The 22,643-nt window shown below is 37.0% G+C and overlaps 1 protein-coding gene and 1 pseudogene across 1 annotated transcript in view; one reads left to right on the forward strand and one right to left on the reverse strand.

Annotated features, from left to right (window-relative positions):
* The window catches only part of DEPDC1B (DEP domain containing 1B), an 83,936-nt gene that overhangs the window by 39,945 nt on the left and 21,348 nt on the right, over positions 1-22,643 (forward strand). Inside the window, exons 4-7 of the mRNA XM_040622245.1 lie at positions 478-605; positions 1,454-1,584; positions 3,504-3,551; positions 8,006-8,146. Coding sequence (XP_040478179.1) covers positions 478-605; positions 1,454-1,584; positions 3,504-3,551; positions 8,006-8,146 — 448 coding nt within the window. The remainder of the gene's footprint in view (positions 1-477; positions 606-1,453; positions 1,585-3,503; positions 3,552-8,005; positions 8,147-22,643) is intronic.
* LOC103663655 lies at positions 19,210-20,560 on the reverse strand (annotated as a pseudogene).

Genomic DNA, 22,643 nt, shown 5'->3' on the forward strand with positions numbered 1-22,643 from the left:
TTCCTGCTTTCTGTAGTTGCGTAAGATCTGGGGGCTGCTCTTCAACATTGTACTTAATTGATTTTTGCTTATAAAAAGTAGAGAATTCTTGAAAGTCATAGAATTTAAGTTTGTTTTAAACAATCACTCAATGTGGACAGTGTGTAAATATGGATAGGTATTCTTTGACTTAATTCTGAATTTTATTTCATGGCTACTTTATTGATTAGTTGGAATTCCCACAGGAAAGAAAATCATCAATCTCATGCTTATTGCCATCATTCTTTTGTAATTTATGAATACTCATTTATAATGCGAGCTGATCCTTAAGAGTTACACTTTACTTCTCTATAGTCTATGTAAAGAAAGTTAGTTCATATTTCTAGTTATTATTTTAACTCAAATTACAAATAACCAAGTCAAAGAAATTTCTGATAAAATCATATCACTGTCTTTTGAACTATTTGTTCTCTTTCTTTCTACCCACCCCCCAATTAGAACTCTGAGATGTGGTACAAGCGTCACAGTATTGCCATTGGAGAGGTACCGGCTTGTCGTCTTGTCTACCGCAGACAGCTGACAGAGGCCAATGTAGAAGAGATATGGAAGTCCATGACATTAGCATAGTATGTGCAATTGATGTTAATGAGAATTTTCAGTGTTTTCTGTTTTGCTTCTCTACTACTCTCTGCATATTAAATTTTCTGAAATTATGTATTAAAATCTTAACTTTGTATTATTTGCAGCTATGCCGCTTAGCAAAACATAACTGAATTCTGGATATTTTCTACTGTCATTTAGATAATAATTAAGAATAGAAATTTAAGGGGGTGCTTGGGTGGCTCATTCGTTTAAGCATCTGCCTTCGGCTCAGGTCATGACGTCAGGGTCCTGGGATCGAGTCCCACATTAGGCTCCCTGCTCAGTGGGGAGCCTGCTTCTCTCTCTCCCTCTGCCTGCCACTCTGCCTACTTGTGATCTCTCTCTCTCTCAAAAATAAATAAAATCTTAAAAAAAAATAAGAATAGAAATTTAAAAGTTCTTAAACTTTCTAGTAACACTGAAGTTTTATGTTAATTGAAACACAGTGGTAAATTTGGTCTCCTAGATACTTGGTATAGTACAGGTAATTAAAGTAAATGATGTTATATAGCAGGGTTTTTTTTCCCCTCACAAACATACTAGTAGCAGTTTCTCATCATTGGATAAGCTGTTTTTTGTTTTTATAGTATCTATACTTATGAAGTCATTTTCTTGGCATTCAAGGTATTATGTTATTAAATTAGTGAAGCAATCTGTTAATGGCCAAAGGGTCTTTTAAGTTTGTTTCATCGTCTTCAATTTCTAGCCTTTTTGCCCAAGATTGAATAAAATGCATGAAAACAATGCATTTTAAAGATTGATCTTTTACATGCCAGGTTTTGGGTAATACTGATTTTTAAAAAAATAATTTAATTATCATATATTTTTCCAGTTTACAGAAAATCCTTGGCTTGGAGTCTTTGGAAGAAGTCTTAGACATTCAACTGGTCAACTCTAAGTTCATTATCCATAATGTGTATAGTGTGAGCAAGCAGGGAGTTGTCATCCTTGATGACAAGTCAAGTAAGTGCGTAAAAACCATCCTGGTCCCATTTGACCCACTATATTGGCTGCACAGGTCCATCAGCTTCTTTATGGACCCTTTTCTAAACCCTCAATAAATGTACCCCCTCATTGTGTATAGCTTGTCTCACTTCCTTATGCCTTTTAAATAATTGTGTGGATTAAGGAAATGTCAGGGAAAGGTGAATATCTAGGAGTCAAAGCTTCAGCACAATCCATCCAGAGGCTAGTTCAATGGTAGCCACACTGGACATTAAGTAGTTCTGTATTATTCACAGAAAAATCCCTGAAAAGTAAGTTTAAGACCTAACTGAGTGCTTGAGTCGATTTGTGACTGACTGGATCTTGGAGATTGATTTTAGGTTTCAAGTAGGTCTGATTGATTTTAGGTTCTCACTGACCTTTTCAGTATGATGTCTCTGTGGCAGATTTTCTAGGATAATCTTGATTTATGTCATTTTTTTTCTTGTTAATAAAGGTAGCCCTTTAAATGGTGAAGATGCTTTAATTTTTTTATACCTTTTCTTCAAGCCACTTTACAAGTCAGGAAAAAAGGAATTTAGCAGCTGTCTATCCTGGTTCTTTTATTTGGAAAAATAATGGCATGGTACCTGTAGTGGGTCAGAATCCCCAAACTGATTGTAAAGCTTTCTTCTCTTGGATCGGGGATGGGCCAGAGTTGGATGGGTCTTCTGAATGGTTCCTTCTTTACTTCCAACCCTTGATCCTGGGAAGAGCTGGCACTAGAATGACATTTGGATGTGGGAAGCTGGTATAGGACTTTCGGGTTTTTATAAATTATATTAAATTTAGGGCTGGAGGCTCCTGGGCAGCAAGATAGAACTCTCCCCGAAGGAGCCTGAACAGCTGCAAGAGGGAGAGAGGTTTTTCTAGGCCCCGATTCCTGACAGGAGCAGAATGTGTTTTTGAAACTTGAAGCACCTCCTCTTTTATATCGCCTCTATATTGGGAATGGAGGAGATCAGGAAACAGAAATAAAGTTATGGCTCCATGAGTTGTCAGGTTAAGATCAACCTCTACAATTAAATTACATAGAATGATGGGGGGGGGTATTGCCTTTGAAATACATCTTAAAATCCTTCCACATTCTTTGAGTAGAACAAACATTAGCACTTTTACCTACCAGTTAGATGATTGGTCATCTTTCGTCTCACCAAGTGCTTACAAAGAAGAGCACTTTCAGAAGCCCCAGGTTCATCAGAGCCAATACAGTTTGTGTTGGCTCTAGTGTCTTCGCAGTTTTTCACAAAATGAGTGCAGGTCCATCTCATCAGATGTCTGTGTCAGGGCCAGGAGGGGAGGAACTCCAGAAAAAAGCCTCAGCTGGAATTTTTTGTTGCAATGTTAATAGTTATTATTTTAAGGCTGTCCAAAAACTAATAGCCTATATTAGTATATCAGTGGAACTTTCTTGCCCCAAAACATTTTGAAAATTGAAACATGCAAAATGATACTTATATTGGACAATGGACATAGAGAATTTACCCCCTTTTGGGGGGGGGTTGGTGAACTGAATTCACAAGTATAGTTGGTAACTAATATTTTTAATTTTTCTGTCTTTTCCTTCTTTAATTCTTAGGGTAACTGATTAGTTTGTTTCTTCGGAATAAACTATCAAATTTCTGCTTTTCACCAAAGCTTTAAAAGGTGCATTTTGTCCTTTGAGAAGTTTGCAGGCATGTCTGTACAAGCCCATGTTGTGACACTGCTGCTAGGAAAACTTTCCAGTGTTTAAACATTCCTCTCTATTAATTATTGATGTGCGACTTACAACTGGCACATATGTTTCATCTTATTTGGGCAAGTTGTACAGTCTTATGATTCTGTATATGTATATAATTCTTTGAGTTATATGCAGCTGAGTCAAATATCTTCTTTTTATTTTCATTTCTCTGCAGAAGAGCTTCCTCATTGGGTACTGTCAGCTATGAAGTGTTTGGCTAATTGTAAGTACTAATTATCCTTCAGTTTTATAAGATTAACAGAAATTAGTGTCCTGAATTAGAAAATATTTTTGTTCAATGGCCTGAACATTGATTTGACACCTGTGAGACTGGCAATTAATTATTTTGGGACCAGTGTGCTTTTAGTGATGAATTTGCGCCTTGGTGAAAAGTCTGGGTTACAAAACATTTTCGAAGGAATGTGTGCTTCTCTTTTCTGATGGATATAATCACACTGCAGGTAAAATCCATACTACTTCTTCTGACTGTTTCATCACAATAAAGAAAAATTAGTTATATTGAATATAATATTGTGCAGATAGCTGCCTGTTGACAATTTATACATTTTTATTTTTAAAACCTCTATTTTTTTTTCTAAAATATATATTCCTAAGTATGTCCTGTATATATATCTCAATTTGCTCAGCAGATCCTATCCACTATTGGCTTTTTATAGGACATGAGTTTAAATGGGAAAGAAATGTTTTAGAAGACTAGTCTGATAAGCAGAATGGTTTGGAAGGAGAAGAGCTTGCATGCGGAGAAATGAGAAGGGATATTTCAGTAATTGAATGTAAGATGAAGACGGGGCCTGGATTGTGGTGGTCCTTGTGACGATTTGCATAGGCTTAGTCTATTTCAGAGGCATAAATATCCATTCATTGAATATCATAGGCACCGTAAAGAATGTGTTATTATAGTGTCTCACTAACACTGCCACTTTTCTGGGGATTTTTTTTAGAAGGCTTAACCCAAAGAAGGGATTCTAATGGTTAATGGCTTAACCCAAACAAGTGATTTTAATGAAAAAAAAGTCTAGTTATTTTGTTTGATTAATAATGGTGATATTTGGTCTGTGGGGCCTGTAAGCCTCACACATGACCTCAGAAAGGTACCTTTTCGGTAGGTTTAGCATGTACAGATATAGGTGTAATAAAAGTTTGAATTAGTAGACTCTGAATGATTTATTTAACTGGTGTTTTGTCTGATCATACAATGAAATTAAAGTAACTATGCAGTTTATTGTAGGTAATCTCAGTCATAATATATGGACAATGATTATATACTATCATTCTGAATATGAGTACCAGTTATTAGCTTGTGCGAAGCCCGAAGTTTTCTGTGTTTATTAAATTTTCATTGGTTTTTAGTTAGTATTTTGGAACCTCTGAGATATAGAGTGGTTTTAGCTTGGGAGAGTGCTTTTTTATTCTTCCTGCTCAGCCATTTGAAGTAAATTAAATTTAAATTATATCTTTGGCAAGAGTTGGCAATGATGAGATAGAAGGTATAAATGCAAAGTTAAATTACCCATTTCTGAATTTCTGGCAAACCAAGGATTTGGAAGTTGATCAGCTGGGAAAGAATAGAGGAACCCAGTAAAATAAATCTAGGCTACAATATGTTCTGTAATGTATATTAAGGTGTGGTTGTGATACAGATTTTTCAATGATGATCAAAATGTAGTGAAGATACAGTTTTTCCCTTAAGGGAGTTGTAAACATAAAGCCACAAAAACTTCTGCAGTAATAGTAGAATAACTGGAATTACTCAACAGTGGAGGAGAGAGATGTAAAGAGCAACTTCATAATGTTCTCTGCATGTGTGAGGTGGTCTTGTATTAGGTGGAAAGTTCTTGGGCACAGGGACATGTCTCACATGGAGCAAGTGCAGTGCTTTACAGGTGGTTGGCGTGTCCGTAAGAATGCTTGTTTATGTGTCCAAGAAAAAAAGGTGATCAAAGGGCAAAGACGTCCTTTTGTGACATGATTAAGTTTTCCAAATCCTGGGGTGCCTGGGTGGCTCAGTCGTTAAGCGTCTGCCTTTGGCTCAGGGCGTGATCCCGGCGTTCTTGGATCGAGCCCCACATCAGGCTCCTCCGCTGGGAACCTGCTTCTTCTTCTCCCACTCCCCCTGCTTGTGTTCCCTCTCTCCCTGGCTGTCTCTCTCTGTCAAATAAAGAAATAAAATCTTTAAAAAAAAAGAAAGTTTTCCAAATCCTATTGCCCCCTCCCCCCCAAATTTATTTTGAGTCTTTCAAAGTCATGGCCTGTTCCTTTTCCTTCTTGTCCTTATTGAGGCTTTATAGGCATCTAATAGGGAACAACCGAAAGGATAGGCTGGCTGAGTTATAGGATATTTTGAAGGCCTCTTGCCTCTTTTTCTGTAAATTTGCTGCTCTCCTCTTTCTCGCAGGCCCATTGGTAGACCATGTGCACGTAGGCCTGAGTACTTTCATTGTTAGCCAGCCTCAGGGTTGGCCACAGAATGATGGACTGATAGTAAATACAAAAACAGGTTAACTGTGTTTTTCTTCTTTGTCATGTAGATTATAAGAATTCAATAAAGGAAAAAAAAACAGATACAGGCACCACTTTTCTGAGATCAGTCAGGAATAACATTTATAAAAGATATTCTGAAGTTCAAGATAATTAAGAAACAAAAATCTTAGAACTATGACCTCCTCTCATAGGGCCCACTGTGTACTTGCATTTTTACGGAAACATTGTTTTGTTTGTGCCTATTTTTAACAGGAATGATGAAAAGTTCATAAAGGGACACTGCTTACACAGTGCTCACAACTGCTTACTATCAACCTCATACTTATCTTGGGAGGGAGTAATTCAAGGCAATGTGGATTCCTTGCTGAGACTTACCAAACTAATTATTTCAATTGACTAAACTTGGGGTATTTCAAAGGAGGAAGCAAGCAAGAATGATGGCTCTGTTGGCTGCTAGGTTAACATGGTACCACATATAGATCTTTTGTAATTTTCATTATTTTAGTCAATCAAATGAAATTATTTTATAGGAAGTATACAGAATATTAAAAGGTAAGAGGGTCTTTAAAGAGACTAACAAAAGCCATTTTCACATGGTCCTATTGGCCTTGCAATGTAAAGGCCCAGAATATTTAACTGGTTTTTTTTTTTTTGTTTGATCCTTTCTCTTTAGTTGCAGTGATTCTGAAGGAAGGGTTTCTTTCCACTTTTATTGGATTTATCTTTTGCTCCCCTGCAGATAGAGATCTGTTTGGGTCTAGTTGTTTAGTCTTGTGGTCTGCTGGCTCAGAATTGGCCAGTGTGCTTGCACTCCGTTCTTCTGTACTGTCATGGAAATTGAGAGGCCTGGCCGGACTGTTCCTCATGAGGCTACTTGCCATTTCCCTCAAGGCATGGGCAGCTCCAGTTTTTCTCTCCACTTGGCAATGTGAATCTGTGATCTGTGTGTGGATTCTTGGGGGCATTTGCTGCCATATCTGTAGAGAGCTCAGCATTTCTTCTTCTTCTTTTTTTTTTTTTTTAAAGATTTTATTTATTTATTTGACAGAGTTAGAGACAGCCAGAGAGAGAGGGAACACAAGCAGGGGGAGTGGGAGAGGAAGAAGCAGGCTCATAGCAGAGGAGCCTGATGTGGGGCTCGATCCCAGAACGCCAGGATCACGCCCTGAGCCGAAGGCAGACGCTTAACCGCTGTGCCACCCAGGCGCCCCTCAGCATTTCTTCTTGTTCTTCTTTGGTCCCAGAAACAACTGGATCTTTTTCTTGCTTCTGCTTAGGGTATGGCTGAAACCACATTGTTCCAGGCTTCTAGAGTTACCCCAACTTTGGAATATGTTTTGCTTGACACACTATCTTTTAAAGGTTGGTTAGGGATCAGATAGGGAGTTTTATAGACAGAATGAATTACAGGACACAATGTTAAAATCTCCTTTTTAGAATCACTTTAAGAAAAAAGAGTATAGGGGCGCCTGGGTGGCACAGCAGTTAAGCGCCTGCCTTCGGCTCAGGGCGTGATCCCGGAGTTATGGGATCGAGCCCCACATCAGGCTCCTCCGCTGTGAGCCTGCCTCTTCCTCTCCCGCTCCCCCTGCTTGTGTTCCCTCTCTCGCTGGCTGTCTCTATCTCTGTCAAATAAATAAATAAAATCTTTAAAAAAAAAAAAAGTATAAGTTTTTATTGGTCTGAAGTAGTTTAGTTCGAGGTAGAATTTGATTAACTTAGCTCTGACTCTAGGATTTCATAATATAGAAATGATAAAATAATGAAAAGCTTTGCAAATTGCTTTATAACTTGTCTATTACATATGTGAGCTAATTATCATCTTGGTCAACTGTCAAGACTAGGAAAACATTGACTATTTCACAGAAAATAATCATCATCTATATTTAACAAAAATGCCTTTCAGAAGGATGTAAAAGAAAGAGTGGATTACTTTTAAAATGCAAGTGAGCCAGTGATTTTCCTCATTGTTTTATAATAGATTTTGATTTAGACATAAAGAATATTCGTGTAAGGAAATGTATAATATCCATTTGTATAATGTCAATTTTCCCCATGAAAACTTTTCTGATCTTGATATCTTGATACACACCATACATATGCATAGAGAATCCTTAGAAGTGATCGTCCCATTAATGTTTCTTTCTCTCTCTCTCTCTCTCTCTCTTTTAACAGGGCCTAGTTGTTCAGATTTGAAGCAGCCTATGTATTTAGGATTTGAAAAAGATGTCTTTAAAACCATAGCAGATTACTATGGTCACTTGAAAGAGCCTCTACTTACATTTCATCTTTTTGATGCCTTTGTCAGTGTATTAGGTAAGTTGAAATATAATGAACATGTGTCTGTATTATTGACTTTGAATCATTTCATTTTCTGCTGTCTTGAGACTTCCATTAGTCAAGCCTCCATAGCATTTTTGTTTTTGTTTTAAAGATTTTAATTATTGGGGCACCCGGTTGGCTCAGTGGGTTGAGCATCTGCCTTCGGCTCAGGTCATGATCCCAGGGTCCTGGGATGGGAGCCTGCTTCTCCCTTTCCCTCTGCTTGCTGCTACCCCTACTTGTGCTCACTCTCTCTCTGTCAAATAAATAAATAAAATCTTTAAAAAAAAAGATTTTTATTATTTATTTGAGAGAGAGAGACAGAAAGCACAAGAGAGAGAGGCAAGCATGAGTGGGGAGAGGGACAGAGGGAGAAGCAGGCTCCTTGCTGAGGTGGGAGCCCGATGACAACAGACGGAAAGACACGGGACTCGATCCCAGGACCCTGGGATCATGACCTGAGCTGAAGGTAGACGCTTAACCAACTGAGCCACCCAGGTCCTCCTCGATAGCATTTTTGAAATAAAAACTAATGAGGTGCTTGCCTGATTGCAGTCCTGCTCTATGAAGGAGGAAAAGAAAATGGTTAAGCTCTGTTAGGAAATGCAAAGCAAGGGCCAATAGTTTTTACTTCTTAAGAAAGAATAATATACTGTGTGTCATTTTTGTACAAAAAAGTACAACTTCTGTGGTAGAGAAGAATGTAAATTTGACATTTACTGTTCAGAGTAAATCTACTACTCTGGATATGCCTTTATGAAGAGTCAAGTATGAGAGATGTATTTTCATTTAGAAATCTAATTTCTTTTCATAGAAGGAACAGGTTTTTGTAGGACTGTTTGTTATTTGTGACATGACAAATAAATATAACTTTAACTTTATCATCCTCTGAAACTTGTTCCTATTCTTCAGAATTTACAGCGTCAAAAAAACAGGCTTGAAAGGAAAAACAATCCGTGTTATTGCTGTAGGTCTTTTTTATATTGTTTCTTTCTTCTTGGATATCAGATTTTCCTGTTGTTGTTGTGATTGTTCAATTAATAGTATTGTTTTACTGTCAAAGAGTTTGCTTTAATGACCGAATCACCGTGTCTGAATCATGCTCTGTTATGTAAATTTGTGGGAACTTGGATACTCTTGTTCATGAATACTGTGGAGTTTACCCATCTTTCCCTTCCCTTCTCTTCCCTTTCTCCTCTTACCATCTTACTTTCTTCTTGAAAAGTATGGATACCACCATAGTATCTTCACAAAATAAAGTATCAGCAATATTTGAATGTCTCATGTACTTTAAATTTTAAGATTTGGTAGGTTTTCTGATAATAAACAAAGTACAACAATTGTAAATCATGTGCATAAGAATGAGTGTGTTTTCAGAGAGATTAGTATTGGGAATAGATGAAAGGCTTAGGCCTGTTGCTGGTATTTGAGACCACTGGGTCATCTTGGTATTTTGTGTTCAACCAAAGAGGATTGAGGGCTTCTGTCCTTTTGAACATCATACCTAATGATGAATACTTGCTGCTGTTTACTATGCATATGGACTCATTGAGCTGATTCTCATTTTAGCCACTTTCTGCCATTGTGCCACTGGTAAAATAAAAATTCTAAAGATTTTTTTAAAAATTTATTTATTTATTTTAGAGACAGAGCAAGAGAGAGTGCGAGTAGGGGGAGGGGCAGAGGAAATTGTGGGGGAAGAGAGAGAGTCTTTTTTTTTTTTTTAATGATTTTTTATTATATTATGTTAGTCACCATACAGTACATCCCCGGTTTCCGATGTAAAGCTCGATGATTCATTAGTTGTATATAACACCCAGTGCACCATGCAATTCGTGCCCTCCTTACTACCCATCACCGGCCTATCCCATTCCCCCACCCCCCTCCCCTCTGAGGCCCTCAGTTTGTTTCTCATAGTCCATAGTCTCTCATGTTTCATTCCCCCTTCTGATTACCCCCCCCTTCTTTATCCCTTTCTTCCCCTACCGATCATCCTAGTTCTTATGTTCCATAGATGAGAGAAATCATATGATAGTTTTCTTTCTCTGCTTGACTTATTTCACTTAGCATTATCTCCTCCAGTGCCGTCCATGTTGCAGCAAATGTTGAGAATTCGTTTTTTTCTGATAGCTGAGTAATATTCCATTGTATATATGGACCACAACTTCTTAATCCAGTCATCTGTTGAAGGGCATCTCGACTCCTGAGAGAGAGTCTTAAGCAGACTCTGCGCTGAGCTCAGGGTTTGATTGCACAACCCTGAGATCATGACCTGAGCTGAAATCAAGGGTTGGACGTGTACCCAACCGAGCTGCCCAGGTGCCCCTAAAGACCGGATTAAAAATTACTTCTTAGATTTTCTTTTCATTTTTCATTTTCATAATGTTCTATGGTAAAAATGATCTGGTTTGGAAACACAAATACTTGGAACTTTTTTTTAGAAAACAAATTCCTATCTGGATCAGCTATGTTTATGCCATCACTGGTCTCTTCTACTACAATTGTCCATTTTGATCTCAGCTAGGAATCAAAGCTGATTATTTCTAAATTGATGTCAGAATCAGCCACCCTCTAAAATATTACTGATACAGGGTTTAGGGTGGAGAAAGATGGATGGAATGGAGAATTTATGGCAGTTATGCACAAGGATAGACTAATGTGTGCGGATAGTCAAAATTTATTAACCTTCCCTGATCCAGTCCTTCTTAAGCGAACATATTTAAGACACTCTCCTTTGAAAACCATTTAGTTTTAGATCCTGTGTAGTAAAAGAAGGAATAGAAACTTTCTATTTCTCTTCTAGATTATTATAATTTGATCATTATACGATTAATAAAAATCATCTAGCACAGCGATCCTGTTAAAGTCTGTGGTAAAAGGTAATATATAGATAGATATGTATAAGCCTGATACATAGGTTGAATCTTAGAGGGGTTGACTCAGTTATTCAAACCTTTTGACTTACTTGGATTGCAGTAGGATACCACTGGATAAGTAAGTAATAACATAGGTAACAAGTCTAGTTTGTGTAGAAGCTAAAAATTCTACAGCATTTTCATTGGAAATGATTTTCAGTTTAATGAATTTTTTACTTCCAGAATGAAATAAACTAGCTTGATGCAAAACCTGTGACCTAGAGAGCTGTCAGTCACTGAGAGTGAAGCAAAACATCTAAGACTTCTTAAAGAAAAAAAAAGTTCTTGGACTTATTCTTTACTTACGGTAGAAAAAATGATTTAATTTGGGTCAGCAGTCTGACCTAACAACATGACTGTGTAGAGTAATTCATCTTCATTTCCAAAATGACAGTTTCTTATGAAGACCAGAATTTGGCTGACTCTTTAATGGGGTGAATGAGGTGGTCTAGCATTCTTCACTCACTCCACATGTACCCTAGAACCCCAGGAGCTCTGTAGCTTGTCATTATTTGTCATATCGAGGAGAAAGGGAGACACAAAGGAAGTGCAGAAGGGCAGGGGGTGCTGTTTGGACAGTTGGGTGACTTGTGGGTTGTATAACGTTATAATCTGGGTTCCCACACTAGTGATCTCTGGGCTGATAGATACATCTGGTTTGACCTTTGTGTTTTCAAAAGAAAACTTAATTGCCAAACTTGAGGAAACAGGAAATGTACATAAGAATTTGTGACTCTGTGAAGAGAAAAACTGGCATATCTGGCAGTTTGGGGCTTGAATTCTCCTGGGCACGGATTGCTGTCTGTGTAGCTAGAGCCACCACTAGAAGGAGCAAGTGTTCCAGGGACGTGGAATCTCTCCGATGCTTCCCACTGCTTCTCAGACTCTCAAGCCCAGTTCATGTGACTCGCTCTGCTCATTTATTCCTTTTTGTCTGCTCCTGCAGGCGGCTGAGCTTTGGCTCCTGGTTTATTGGCGAGGAGGCTGGAAAACTGAGTAGCTCTTTGCTACTCCCTGCTTCCTAAATGTGAAGTTTAGAAAATGCCACTGAAATTCACTAGGTTGATTGGACACTGGATTCTCCAGCTAAATAGTTGAGATCTTCTAGGTTTTTTAACCTGGAAACATCTATAAGGGTAGACTTTCCATTCTTTGGTTCTTCTATCTGATGACTTCTTAGAGATCTTCTGGAGCTTCGTGTCATCTTTGCCTTATTACCTCTTGCTTTTATGTTCTTCAGGTTATCTCGGGGTCCTCATCCCATGGTAATTCTTAAGGTAAAACAATTCTTTTTTTCAGAGAGTGCCTAGTTGGTGTGCTTGACCAGACAGAGGGCTCTTGCCCATGTTAGTGCAAAGTTCTTGCTGGTGGTGCTCTCAGAGCCCAGGGCTTATGGCTGGAGCTCTTGAAGATGTAGACGGGCCAAGGTAAGGATGTTGAAGCACCACCAAATTAAATGATTATTGTTATATCAAGATTGTCGGAGTAAAGTGGGGTTAGGTACTCCTTAATGATGGAAATTTAGGGAAATGCCTAGATATTCCTTGCTATAACAAAATATCTAAGCTATTTATAAATATACTAGTAATCACTAGGAAAACTGAAAAAACTTTTGGGAAAAAATGCAGACCTTTCTCATACCATTAATCAGGATAAATTCCAGCTGAGTTAAGAGAATTAAATGTAAAAAATGCAAATCTAATACAGTTGATATTTATCTGATGTTGGGTGTGTGAAAGACTTTCTCAGCATAAAAGCAAGAGAAGTCATAAAAATGCTACAGCAGTTTGGGGCGCTTTGTGTAGGAAAGCGCATCATCTTGTACGTGGGTGAATCTGTGCCTAATTTAAAGCAATTCACAAAGGCAACTTGTTTGCCTTTTCCTTCAAAGCCTCTGGAGAAATAGTCCCTCTTGCTACGTCTTTCTTTAGGCAGGGAGTCCTTGCCAACTGCTCTGTAGTCTCAATTCTTTTGCCTGAGTATAAACCTTTTCCTTTTTATGTCTCTTCTCAGTGAAAATGAAACTAACTTTTTTTTTTTTTTTTTAATTATTCCTTTGGTTGTTTGAAAACTACCAATGAACCTTCTTGAGTCTCTTATTCTCTGGCTGAACAGACATGGTCTCACTGGCCTTTCAGGGACATCTGGGCCCTCTTAGAAGTCTTCATATTTCACTTCTTATTTGAATCTCCCACAAGGGATAGCTTATTGATAACATTGCATATGTTAGTGGACACTTCAGGTCTACTTCGCAGGAATAAAAATTTATTTGGGATAATTTGAGAGTGGAAAGCTGATGTAACCATCAGAGAATGGGAAGGACAGTGACAAACATAAGGGTCCCACAAAGGGTCTGAACCTGTCATGTCGTCTTCATGACTGAGGTGTCACCTAATATCTAGTAATAGAGAATATTATTTTAATTGTATTTATTTTTATCATAAGGAGCAGTTGGGTTTCTTTGAGTATTTGATTATTTATTCATTATCCTCCATCAAACCAGCTAAATAACGAAGTGTTTCCCTGATGGATAAAAGTCTCACAGGTGAATTATGTAAGTTATTTGGTGGATTGTGTATTATGTTTTCATTATTTTATTCTTATTTCACCAACGGAAACATCACCAAACTCCAGTAACTTGGTTTGTTAACCTAAGTGTTGCTACTTCGATGAGTCACTCTGCCTTTCTAGGCCCTGGTTTTCTCATTGATAAATGGCAGTAATGCCTGTCATGCTTCTAGATATCAAAACATGAAACTTAAAGCAATGGGTTACACTTATTTTCCCACTAAGTTTCATTCTTTTGTTTCAAAAAATATAAAAATTGGAACAATGTATAAATTAAGATGGGGAAACCATGTGTTGCTATCTGGCCATGTTTTCTCTCAAATGACAGCAAGATTTTTTTTTAATGCAAAACTACTTGTGGATCTTTATAATCTGTAATTGGGATAAGCACTAGTGTATCATTCTGAAATGCAAGAAATAAGGTACCTCTGGGGCTACAGAACGTCCTTGTCATTTTCTTGAAAAGGAAGACTCAGTATTTTTATGGTGATGTTGAGATTATAAGAATGACGAAAGACGAGAGGTTATTCTATTAGCTTTTTTGAGCAAAATGAAATTAATCCAAAGAATAAAATAGTGACCACACTGAAACTCTTTGGCTATAAAATGAGGAGAGAATGCTAATGTCCTTCAGAAGTTCTTAAAACCTAAAACACTCCCCACGAATCTAAAACACCGCATGAAACTCTTTAAAATCAGTAATAGTTTGATCTTGAGGACTCCGAAGGTACTTGTTGAAGATGTGTTTGAGTTCAACAGTAGACTGTCATGTGTAATTTATTATTATTTTTAAAGATTTTATTTATTCATTTGACAGAGAGAGAGAGGGAGAAGCAGGCTCCCCGCTGAGCAGGGAGCCCGATGTAGATCTCGATCCCAACACCCTGGGATCATAACCCTGAAGGCAGACGCTTAACCAATTGAGCCACCCAGGCACCCAAAGAGGCCTTCTATGTCGTCATGTGTAATTTAAAGCTAAGTTGTCTTGCAGTCATTTTTCCCGAGTTCTGTAACATGCTTTTGTCAGTAAGCTTTTACGGAAAGAATAAAAAGATTAGGTAATGGTCAGCAATGAGAAAGAAGTTAGAAAACAGAAACAGAGAAGCCAGATTAAACTATTTTTGAGGATCTAAGTATTCCTACATGTGTTTGAACTGAGGAAAGCATTACGTAGCACTCCAAGATTCAAAAGCACATCTAGAAGTGAGTCCTGCTTTGACATTTGAACAGATTGAAAAATAACATGCTTGGGACTGGATGCCAAGGACTGAAATATTAAAAGCACATCAAACCTCAGCCTTTTCCCCATACATCTTCCCTTTGATCATATTCATACCACCTCATGGATCACCCATGTGCTCAGGATTTTCACTTCTTACCTTCATCCTGGATCTGTCTCCCACTCTCAGACCAGAATTTCTGTCTGGCTCTGGCTGTGTATTCCTGGATGTTTGTTCTATATAAGAGCCTCGGTTCACACTCAGTAGTTCGTAAGCCACTGTTTCAGAAATTGTGTGTTGGATATGAATTCTATGCAGTAGGACAGCATTAAACAAAGAAAAAGAATAATGTACAAATATCACAGTACATGGTATCATTGTATATAGTAAGAGTAGGTATTTTTATACATTTTTTTTGTTTTAAATACCTGTGTATTTGTACATATATTGTGATGTAACATGTTTTTAAATTTTAGTTGTAGTAAAAAATTTTTGAAAAAACCCTGCTCTAAATTTCATCTCTAACTACCTAGTATGGAGATTATGAGGATTTAATGAATGAGAAGATCTCAGAAAGTGTAATATTGCTCAAATATTACTAATAATCATAGTTCATTGTGAAAGATGCTTATAGTCCACATGATTTGTCCTTTACACTTAGATTTTAAAAAAAAAACTTTTTACCTGTGGGCCATATTTTTTAGAGTTACATCCAGTTTTTCATTCCTTTGTGTGGTGGCATTAACATTTTAAAGTGGTTTGGAAGTTTCTTCAGGGATACACTACATTGTATTTTTACTTCATGAGAGACAAGTAGGGAGTGGTTATCACCTGACTTTCATTTTGAACTCTTAATGGTTTTATGGGCCCTCTTTGGTATAAAAGAGCTAGTTTCAGATTTTATTATGTTGAGAAATTCTCAATTGTTTTTACGGTGTAATCCTTGCCCCCAGCTGAACAATGCAGAGTGGTATTTTATTCCACTGTCTTCATGTGCAATATTTGTGCATATCCTTTGAGCCAACTTTTCTTCTTGTAGGAATTTATCCTTAGGAAATAATTGGCCCATGGGCAAAGGAAATAATACAGCACAGTATTTCGGTGTGCATGCCCCTAGTGTGCGCGCGCTCACATCATACTCAGCCACTAAGTAGCTGTGTGACTGGGGCAAGTGACCTCATCTCTGTAAGCCTCACTTTCTTTTTCTATAAATGGGAAAAACGATAGTTATCTTCCTTCCAGAGTTGTTAGAAGAATTAAATGAGACAATATTTGGGGTTTGGAACACTGTTCAGTACATAATAAAATGCTTAAGGTTAACTATTTCCTTCATCATAGAAATTAGTTTTATTTTATAAGTGTTAGCTGCTATTCTAGTTTTTTTTAACTCTAATTTTTAATGATGGAAAAATAAACTCCAAAACCATTACCCATCTTCTAAAATTCTTTTCTGTAGTGGAAGGTCTTTTACTCAAGTTCTAAAGTATTTTGTGAAATTCATAAGCTTTTACAGGTAGTAGAACTCTTGGCTGCCATCAAGATTAATGGTATGGAAGTGCTGCAAATCACTACATCCTACAAACAAAGATTTTATTTTATTTGTAATCTATTGTTCTATTTTTATTTGACATGTACAATGATATGATAAACAGGGGCAGAGTTAAATGTCTTTGGGACCAGATTCTTCCCCTTGTCTATAGTGTCTATGTTTCTAATACTAACGGAATTCTAGGATTATGACTTTTTATGCTATTGTCTCTTTAAACATTTAAAAATATTTAAAAAAGTAATTTATAAAGTATTCCCCTGCCAGTTTCTTAATTTTCTACCAACTAATATTTTTGTGAGTACAGGTTATAACTTTGATGTGATTGAGAAATGCTATTAGTTTATGTCTACTTTATTCCCTAGGTTCAATGTCTTTTTAAAATACACGTTTACTTAACAGCTACTAGGACTTTAAGGCTTTTCCCCCAGGTTCCGGAGATTTTGCCAGTATATTACTTATGATATAGCACAATGATGCTAGGTGGCTGCCAGATAAACTTTGTAAACATAATCGAAAATTAAAACTGGTTTTGATTTAGGACTTATATAGTAACTAAGAAAAATACGTCTGTGAGTGTTAATAAAGGATATAGAATATGATATTAATTCAAGGGTGTAATGTTTTAATTAGCAATTAATAGTTGCTGACCATTTAATTTTAATACTAAATTAAAATCAAGAAGAGTTTATTGAAAGGGGTTTGGTAATTATGTGTTGATAATTTATGTATGTAAAGGAGGAAGGGCACATAGATGTGAATCCCAACTGTATTACTGGGGCAAGCCTTAACTACTTTGGCACAGACATTTTATTAAGTAGTTTGGCATTTTTTAAAAAAAGTTAAAACTTCATTTGGCATGTGAGTTAGTATGTCCACTCTTAGGTATATACCAAACAGTTGACAACATATATCACCCAGCAACTAAATGTTCATAGCAACATTATTCATAATAACCAAGAAGTGGAAATAACAGAAATGTCTATCAAATGATGAATGGAAAAAAGGTAGTATATCCACACAATGGAATGTTTTGCAACTATCAAAAGGAATGAAGTACTGTTACATGCTATAACATGGTTGAACCTTGAAAACATTATTCTAAGTGAAAGAAGCCAGACACAAAATGTTTTGTATATTCCATTTATATGAAATGTTCAGAACAGGCAAATCTATGACAGTGATTAGTGTTTTCCAGGGGCTGAAGAATGTAGAGAATGGGGAGTGACTGCTATTTGGTATGGGGATTTCTTTTTGGAGTGACAGAAATATTCTGGAATTAGATAGTGGTGATGGGCATAACTTAATGACTATACTAAAAATTGCTGAATTGTACACTTCAAAAACGACAATCTCATTTAAAAAAAGAAGACGAAGAAGAAAAAGAACCAAATTGGACTCCAGGAGTTAAAAAAGTGCAGTATCGCAAATGGAAATTTCACTGAATGGGATTAGGAACAGATTAGACACTGCAGAAGAAAAGATCAGTGAACTTGAATATGCAGCAATAACAGCTAGCCTAAAGAAAGCACAGACAGAACAAAGTCCAGAAAAAAACACAATAACGTGCATCAAACACAGCTCCAGTGACATATAGGACAATATCAGGTAGTCTAACATACACATAATTGGAATCCCGGTGGAGACCCCTAAAAACTAGCTCATGTATTTCTCTATTTAACCACATCCCCATCATTCTTGGAGCACTTTCTTACTTTCTGTCAGGAAAAGCTGTTCTTGTTCTTTCTTTCTCCAGCCCTGGAATCAGGCATTTTTTCAAGGATTCTTGGTTCCTTTGAGTGGAGACCCATATATAGAAGCCAAGATTTAGTGCTTGTTGTGTTCACTGTTATTGGAAGTATTGTTTGCAGATAGAATTCTCTAACAGCACTACATGAGTATCCCTGCCTTTTGATTTCTGAACTTGCACCAACAGTACTATTTGGGAGGAGAAGTGGTTAAATCGTCAGCATGGAGAGTAATGTAACAGACAACCGTGTGTGCACCACCCTAACTTAACATATATTTTTTGTAATGTTGCAAGACATCCATGTCTTTCTCTATATCTAGAAGCTGAACTGCTAGGCTTTTTGGTATTTACATCTTTACTAGTTCAGGCAAATTGCTTTCCAGAGTTGTTGCAACAATTTATACATGCATTCGAAGTATATTTCTGTTTGACCATTTTTTTTTTTTTACCAATACTTGGTTTCATCGGCTTTTAAATTTTTTTTAATTGGGAAAATTTTTTATTACTAAGCATCAAATGCACTTTACATTGATAACTGCAGTACTGAAATTGTGACATTTTAAATATTTTTCTCAAAAAAGGTTAGTGATTTTCTTTTTCCTAGGAAACCTGGAAATCCAACTGTAAACATTATTGCGCCAGTCTAGGCCACTATGGTATAGTTCATGCTAATCTCAGCAGGTGTTCACATTTCCTGTCTATAGTAAGTACATTGTGAACTTCTTGTATCATTGAATTTTAGCAAAATTTCCATGAGATAATTTAAAGGAATGTCAAATTTTTGAAGTGTAAACTCATAAAACTACACTTTTTTGCTTCAAGTGCATCAACTTGAGAATACAAGCAATTTTTCTTTCCTAATCCCTTGGAAAACTATTTTGACAATAAGTCTTATGTCTTCTTAGCTGTGACTAGGTTGCTGGTTTGTTTGTTTGTTTTTAAGATTTATTTTTTATTTTACAAAGAGACTGAGAGAGTGAGAACATGAGTGGGAGGTGCAGAGGGAGAGGGAGAGGGAGAGAGAATCCCAAGCAGACTCTTTGCTGAGTGCAGAGCCAGACATGGGGATTGATCCTACAACCCAGAGATCAGGACCTGAGCCAACACCAGGAGCCGGATGCTTAACTTACTGTGCCACTAGGCACTCCTGACTGCTTTGTTTTTAAGAAAGATTATCAGGTCTGTGGTTAGTTTCCCATAGTTGATAAAAATCTATCAAAAACATCTTAATATAATTTGCAAGGAAAGAACTTGTTTTTCAAGGGCTGCAGGAACAGGAAAGAAATAGCACTTCTTATTTGTAAAGCACGGACACCTAGAGCTAGTCATACTGCAGGTAAATCCAACATAATATTCAAAAGTTCTATAAAAATGAACAAAAGATACATGTTTATTTCCATTGCTCTGATAGCCAAATTTTAGATCCTCGTGAGAGTTGTACTGTAGCAGTTTCCTGGTCCAATTTCAGAGTTCAAAGTCCCTTTTGGCCTAATGATGTCCACATGCTAGATAGATTCAGTTCAAAAAATGGAAATCAGGGCGAAGACTGTATAACAAAGTACAAGGATATGCTACTAGAAATTGCCATCCTTCCATGGCTAATGCAGAAATAAAAATTTTGGATGCAGAAAAACTACACCATTCAATAATTCCAGCAGTGATAATGATTCCTACCATTCCTTACAAAGAAAATATCACCATAAAGCTGGAAAGTAGGATTATGGGAAGAAGACAATATCTTGCCACATAACTGAATGAAACACCTGTCATACTCATTAAGTTAATAAACAAAACATTCCTAGACATCCACTTGCACTGATCCCATATACATAGCCAAACTGGATTTTGCTAGCCGGTAACAATGTGGCTCCAAAGGCAAGGCAAAAAACCATTGGTCCAGCCACATCAGTCTCATGCATGATGCTGCCATCTGTTACTTCTAATGGATGTAACACTGTTCGTGGTTTTTGCCAGATGTGGTCAAAATTGATACCTAATTCTTCTCATAAAGGTGGCTCATCCTCAAAGTTGTTTCCGTAGAATGGCCCCTGTGTTGGAGTGTACACCTGAGTTGGCTGAAAATCAGCCCAGTGTATGGCTCTTGTGGCTGCATCATGTCTGAAGGGACAAATCGGCCTTGCTGTGAGTAATCCTAGCCAGCATCCTATTTGCTGTAGGGTCCTCCACTTCCTCCATCATCAGAGGACCACTGTGACTGGTCATCAATGCTGTGACGTGTCTGTTAGAAATCCGTGTTTATGTTATCCAAGTCTGACATTGCACATGATCAAACATGGTAGCAGCATCAACAGCTCCAGCAACCCCCCAAAACCCCCATACATGGCTTAAGACTCTGAACTGGCCCTGTTGCTCCATGTCACAAGGTCAGAACACCACTGGGCCTTTTTTTTTTTTTTTAAGATTTTATTTATTCATTTGACAGAGACAGCCAGCGAGAGAGGGAACACAAGCAGGGGGGAGTGGGAGAGGAAGAAGCAGGCTTCTAGCGGAGGAGCCTGATGTGGGGCTCCATCCCAGAACGCCGGGATCACGCCCTGAGCCGAAGGCAGACACTTAATGACTGCGCCACCCAGGCGCAGTCTGGGTGTGTAAATTTTTAAATTTTGCAGTCTGATGTGTGTAAAAAATAATCTTGTTGCTGTTTATTGGTCATATGGATTTCTTCTTGGGTGAAATATTTTTTCTGTCCTTTATTTTTTTCTTTTGATTTTTTTTTTTTTTAGTCATTCTAAAAATATATTTTAGATACTTATTCTTTATACCTTGTATCTTACAAATATTATTTCCTAGTGTGTGGCTTCTTTTTTGGTTTTAATCAAAAGGTAAAAAATTTTATGTTTTATTTTGGTCAGATTAATTTACTTGTGTGTCTTTAAGAAATCTTTCTTTCGCAGAGAGATTCTGTAATTCTAAGATTTTTAAGTTTTGCTTTTCTCATGTTTAGGTCTCTAATTTCTCTTGATTCATTTAATTTATTTTAAAATTGACTATATTAAGATATAATTAACATACATAAAATTAAGACGCAACCAATTTTTCTTTGGAGACAGAGCATGTGTGCACATGCGTACCCATGAGCCAGGGAGGGCAGGGGCTGGGGGAAGGGGCAGAGGGAGAGAGAGAATCTCAAGCAGGCTCTGTGCTCAGTGTGGAATCGACACTGGGCTCCTTCTCATGACCCTGAGATCACGACCTGAGCCGAAACCAAGAGTCAGATGCTTAACCAACTGAGCCACCCAGGTGCCCCAGTATGCACCCATTTTAAGTACAGTTCAGTGAGTTTTGATGAGTATTTATTAGTGTAATTAACATTACAATTAATATAACAGACCATTTCCATTACTCCCGAAGTTTCTTTTTTTTTTTCTTTTCTTTTTTTTTTTTTTTTCACTCCTGAAGGTTCTCTTTTGCTCTCTTTTATTCAGTACCCAAACCCATCACTGGCACCAGACAACTAGAAATAGAAGCTTTCTATCCTATAGATTAGGTTTTCTGTTTAAGAGTTTCATACAAGTGGAATTATACAGTATGTGCTTTCTATCTGGCTTTTGCTCAACACAGTACTTTTGAGATTTCATTCATGTTGCCGGTACAGGTAGCTGTTACATTGTTTTGCTGAGTATTCTATTGCGTGGGTTTAAGACAAACCAGTTATCTATTCACTTGTTGAGGAACATGTGGATTGTATCCAGTCTTGGATAAGGCTCTAGGAACATATATCTTAACTTCTTTTGTGTAAATAGCTAGGAGTGAAATTGTTGAGTCATGTGATAAATGTATGTTGACTTTCATTATGAAAACAAGCTGTTTTCCAAACTAGTTGTGTCATTTTACATTCCCACCAGTGGTGCATGGGAGTTTCAGTAGCTCTACATCCTTGTTAACATTTGACACTGTCAGTACTTTGTTTTAGCTCACCTAGTGGGTATGTGGTGGTATATTTTTGTAGTTTTTAGCTGCATTTTTCTGATGGCTAGTAATGTTAAGCATCTTTTCATTTGCCCAATGGCTGTTCTATATCTTTTTTTGTGAAGTGTCAGTTGAAATATTCTGGTTTTTATTGGCTTGTTTATTCTCTTATTATTGAGTTGTAAGAGTTACTTGTATTTTCAGCATGTAAGTCCTTTGTTAGATTATGTATTATAAATATTTTCTCCCAGATTGTGGTTTTCTTTTTCCTTTTCTTAACAATGTCTTTGAAAAAGCAGAAGCTTTTTGTTTTGATGAAGTCCCTTTTATCATTTTCTTTTATGGTTCATGCTTTTTTGTCTCAAGAAACCTTTGCCTACATTTAAATACTATATTACTTCACATATAATGTTACCACCTTACCGTAATATCTTTCTATGTTCTCTCCCTTGCCCTTTGTGATATTGCTGTCATATGTTTTTGTTTGACATGTATTTTATAGCATCTGTTATAAACCATACTGTATGTTATTTTTTCTTTAGCCACAGGTGATTTTCTTTTA

This window comes from Ursus maritimus, unplaced genomic scaffold (assembly GCF_017311325.1).
Source record: "Ursus maritimus isolate PB19 unplaced genomic scaffold, ASM1731132v1 scaffold_5, whole genome shotgun sequence".
NCBI classification, from domain to species: Eukaryota; Metazoa; Chordata; class Mammalia; order Carnivora; family Ursidae; genus Ursus; species Ursus maritimus.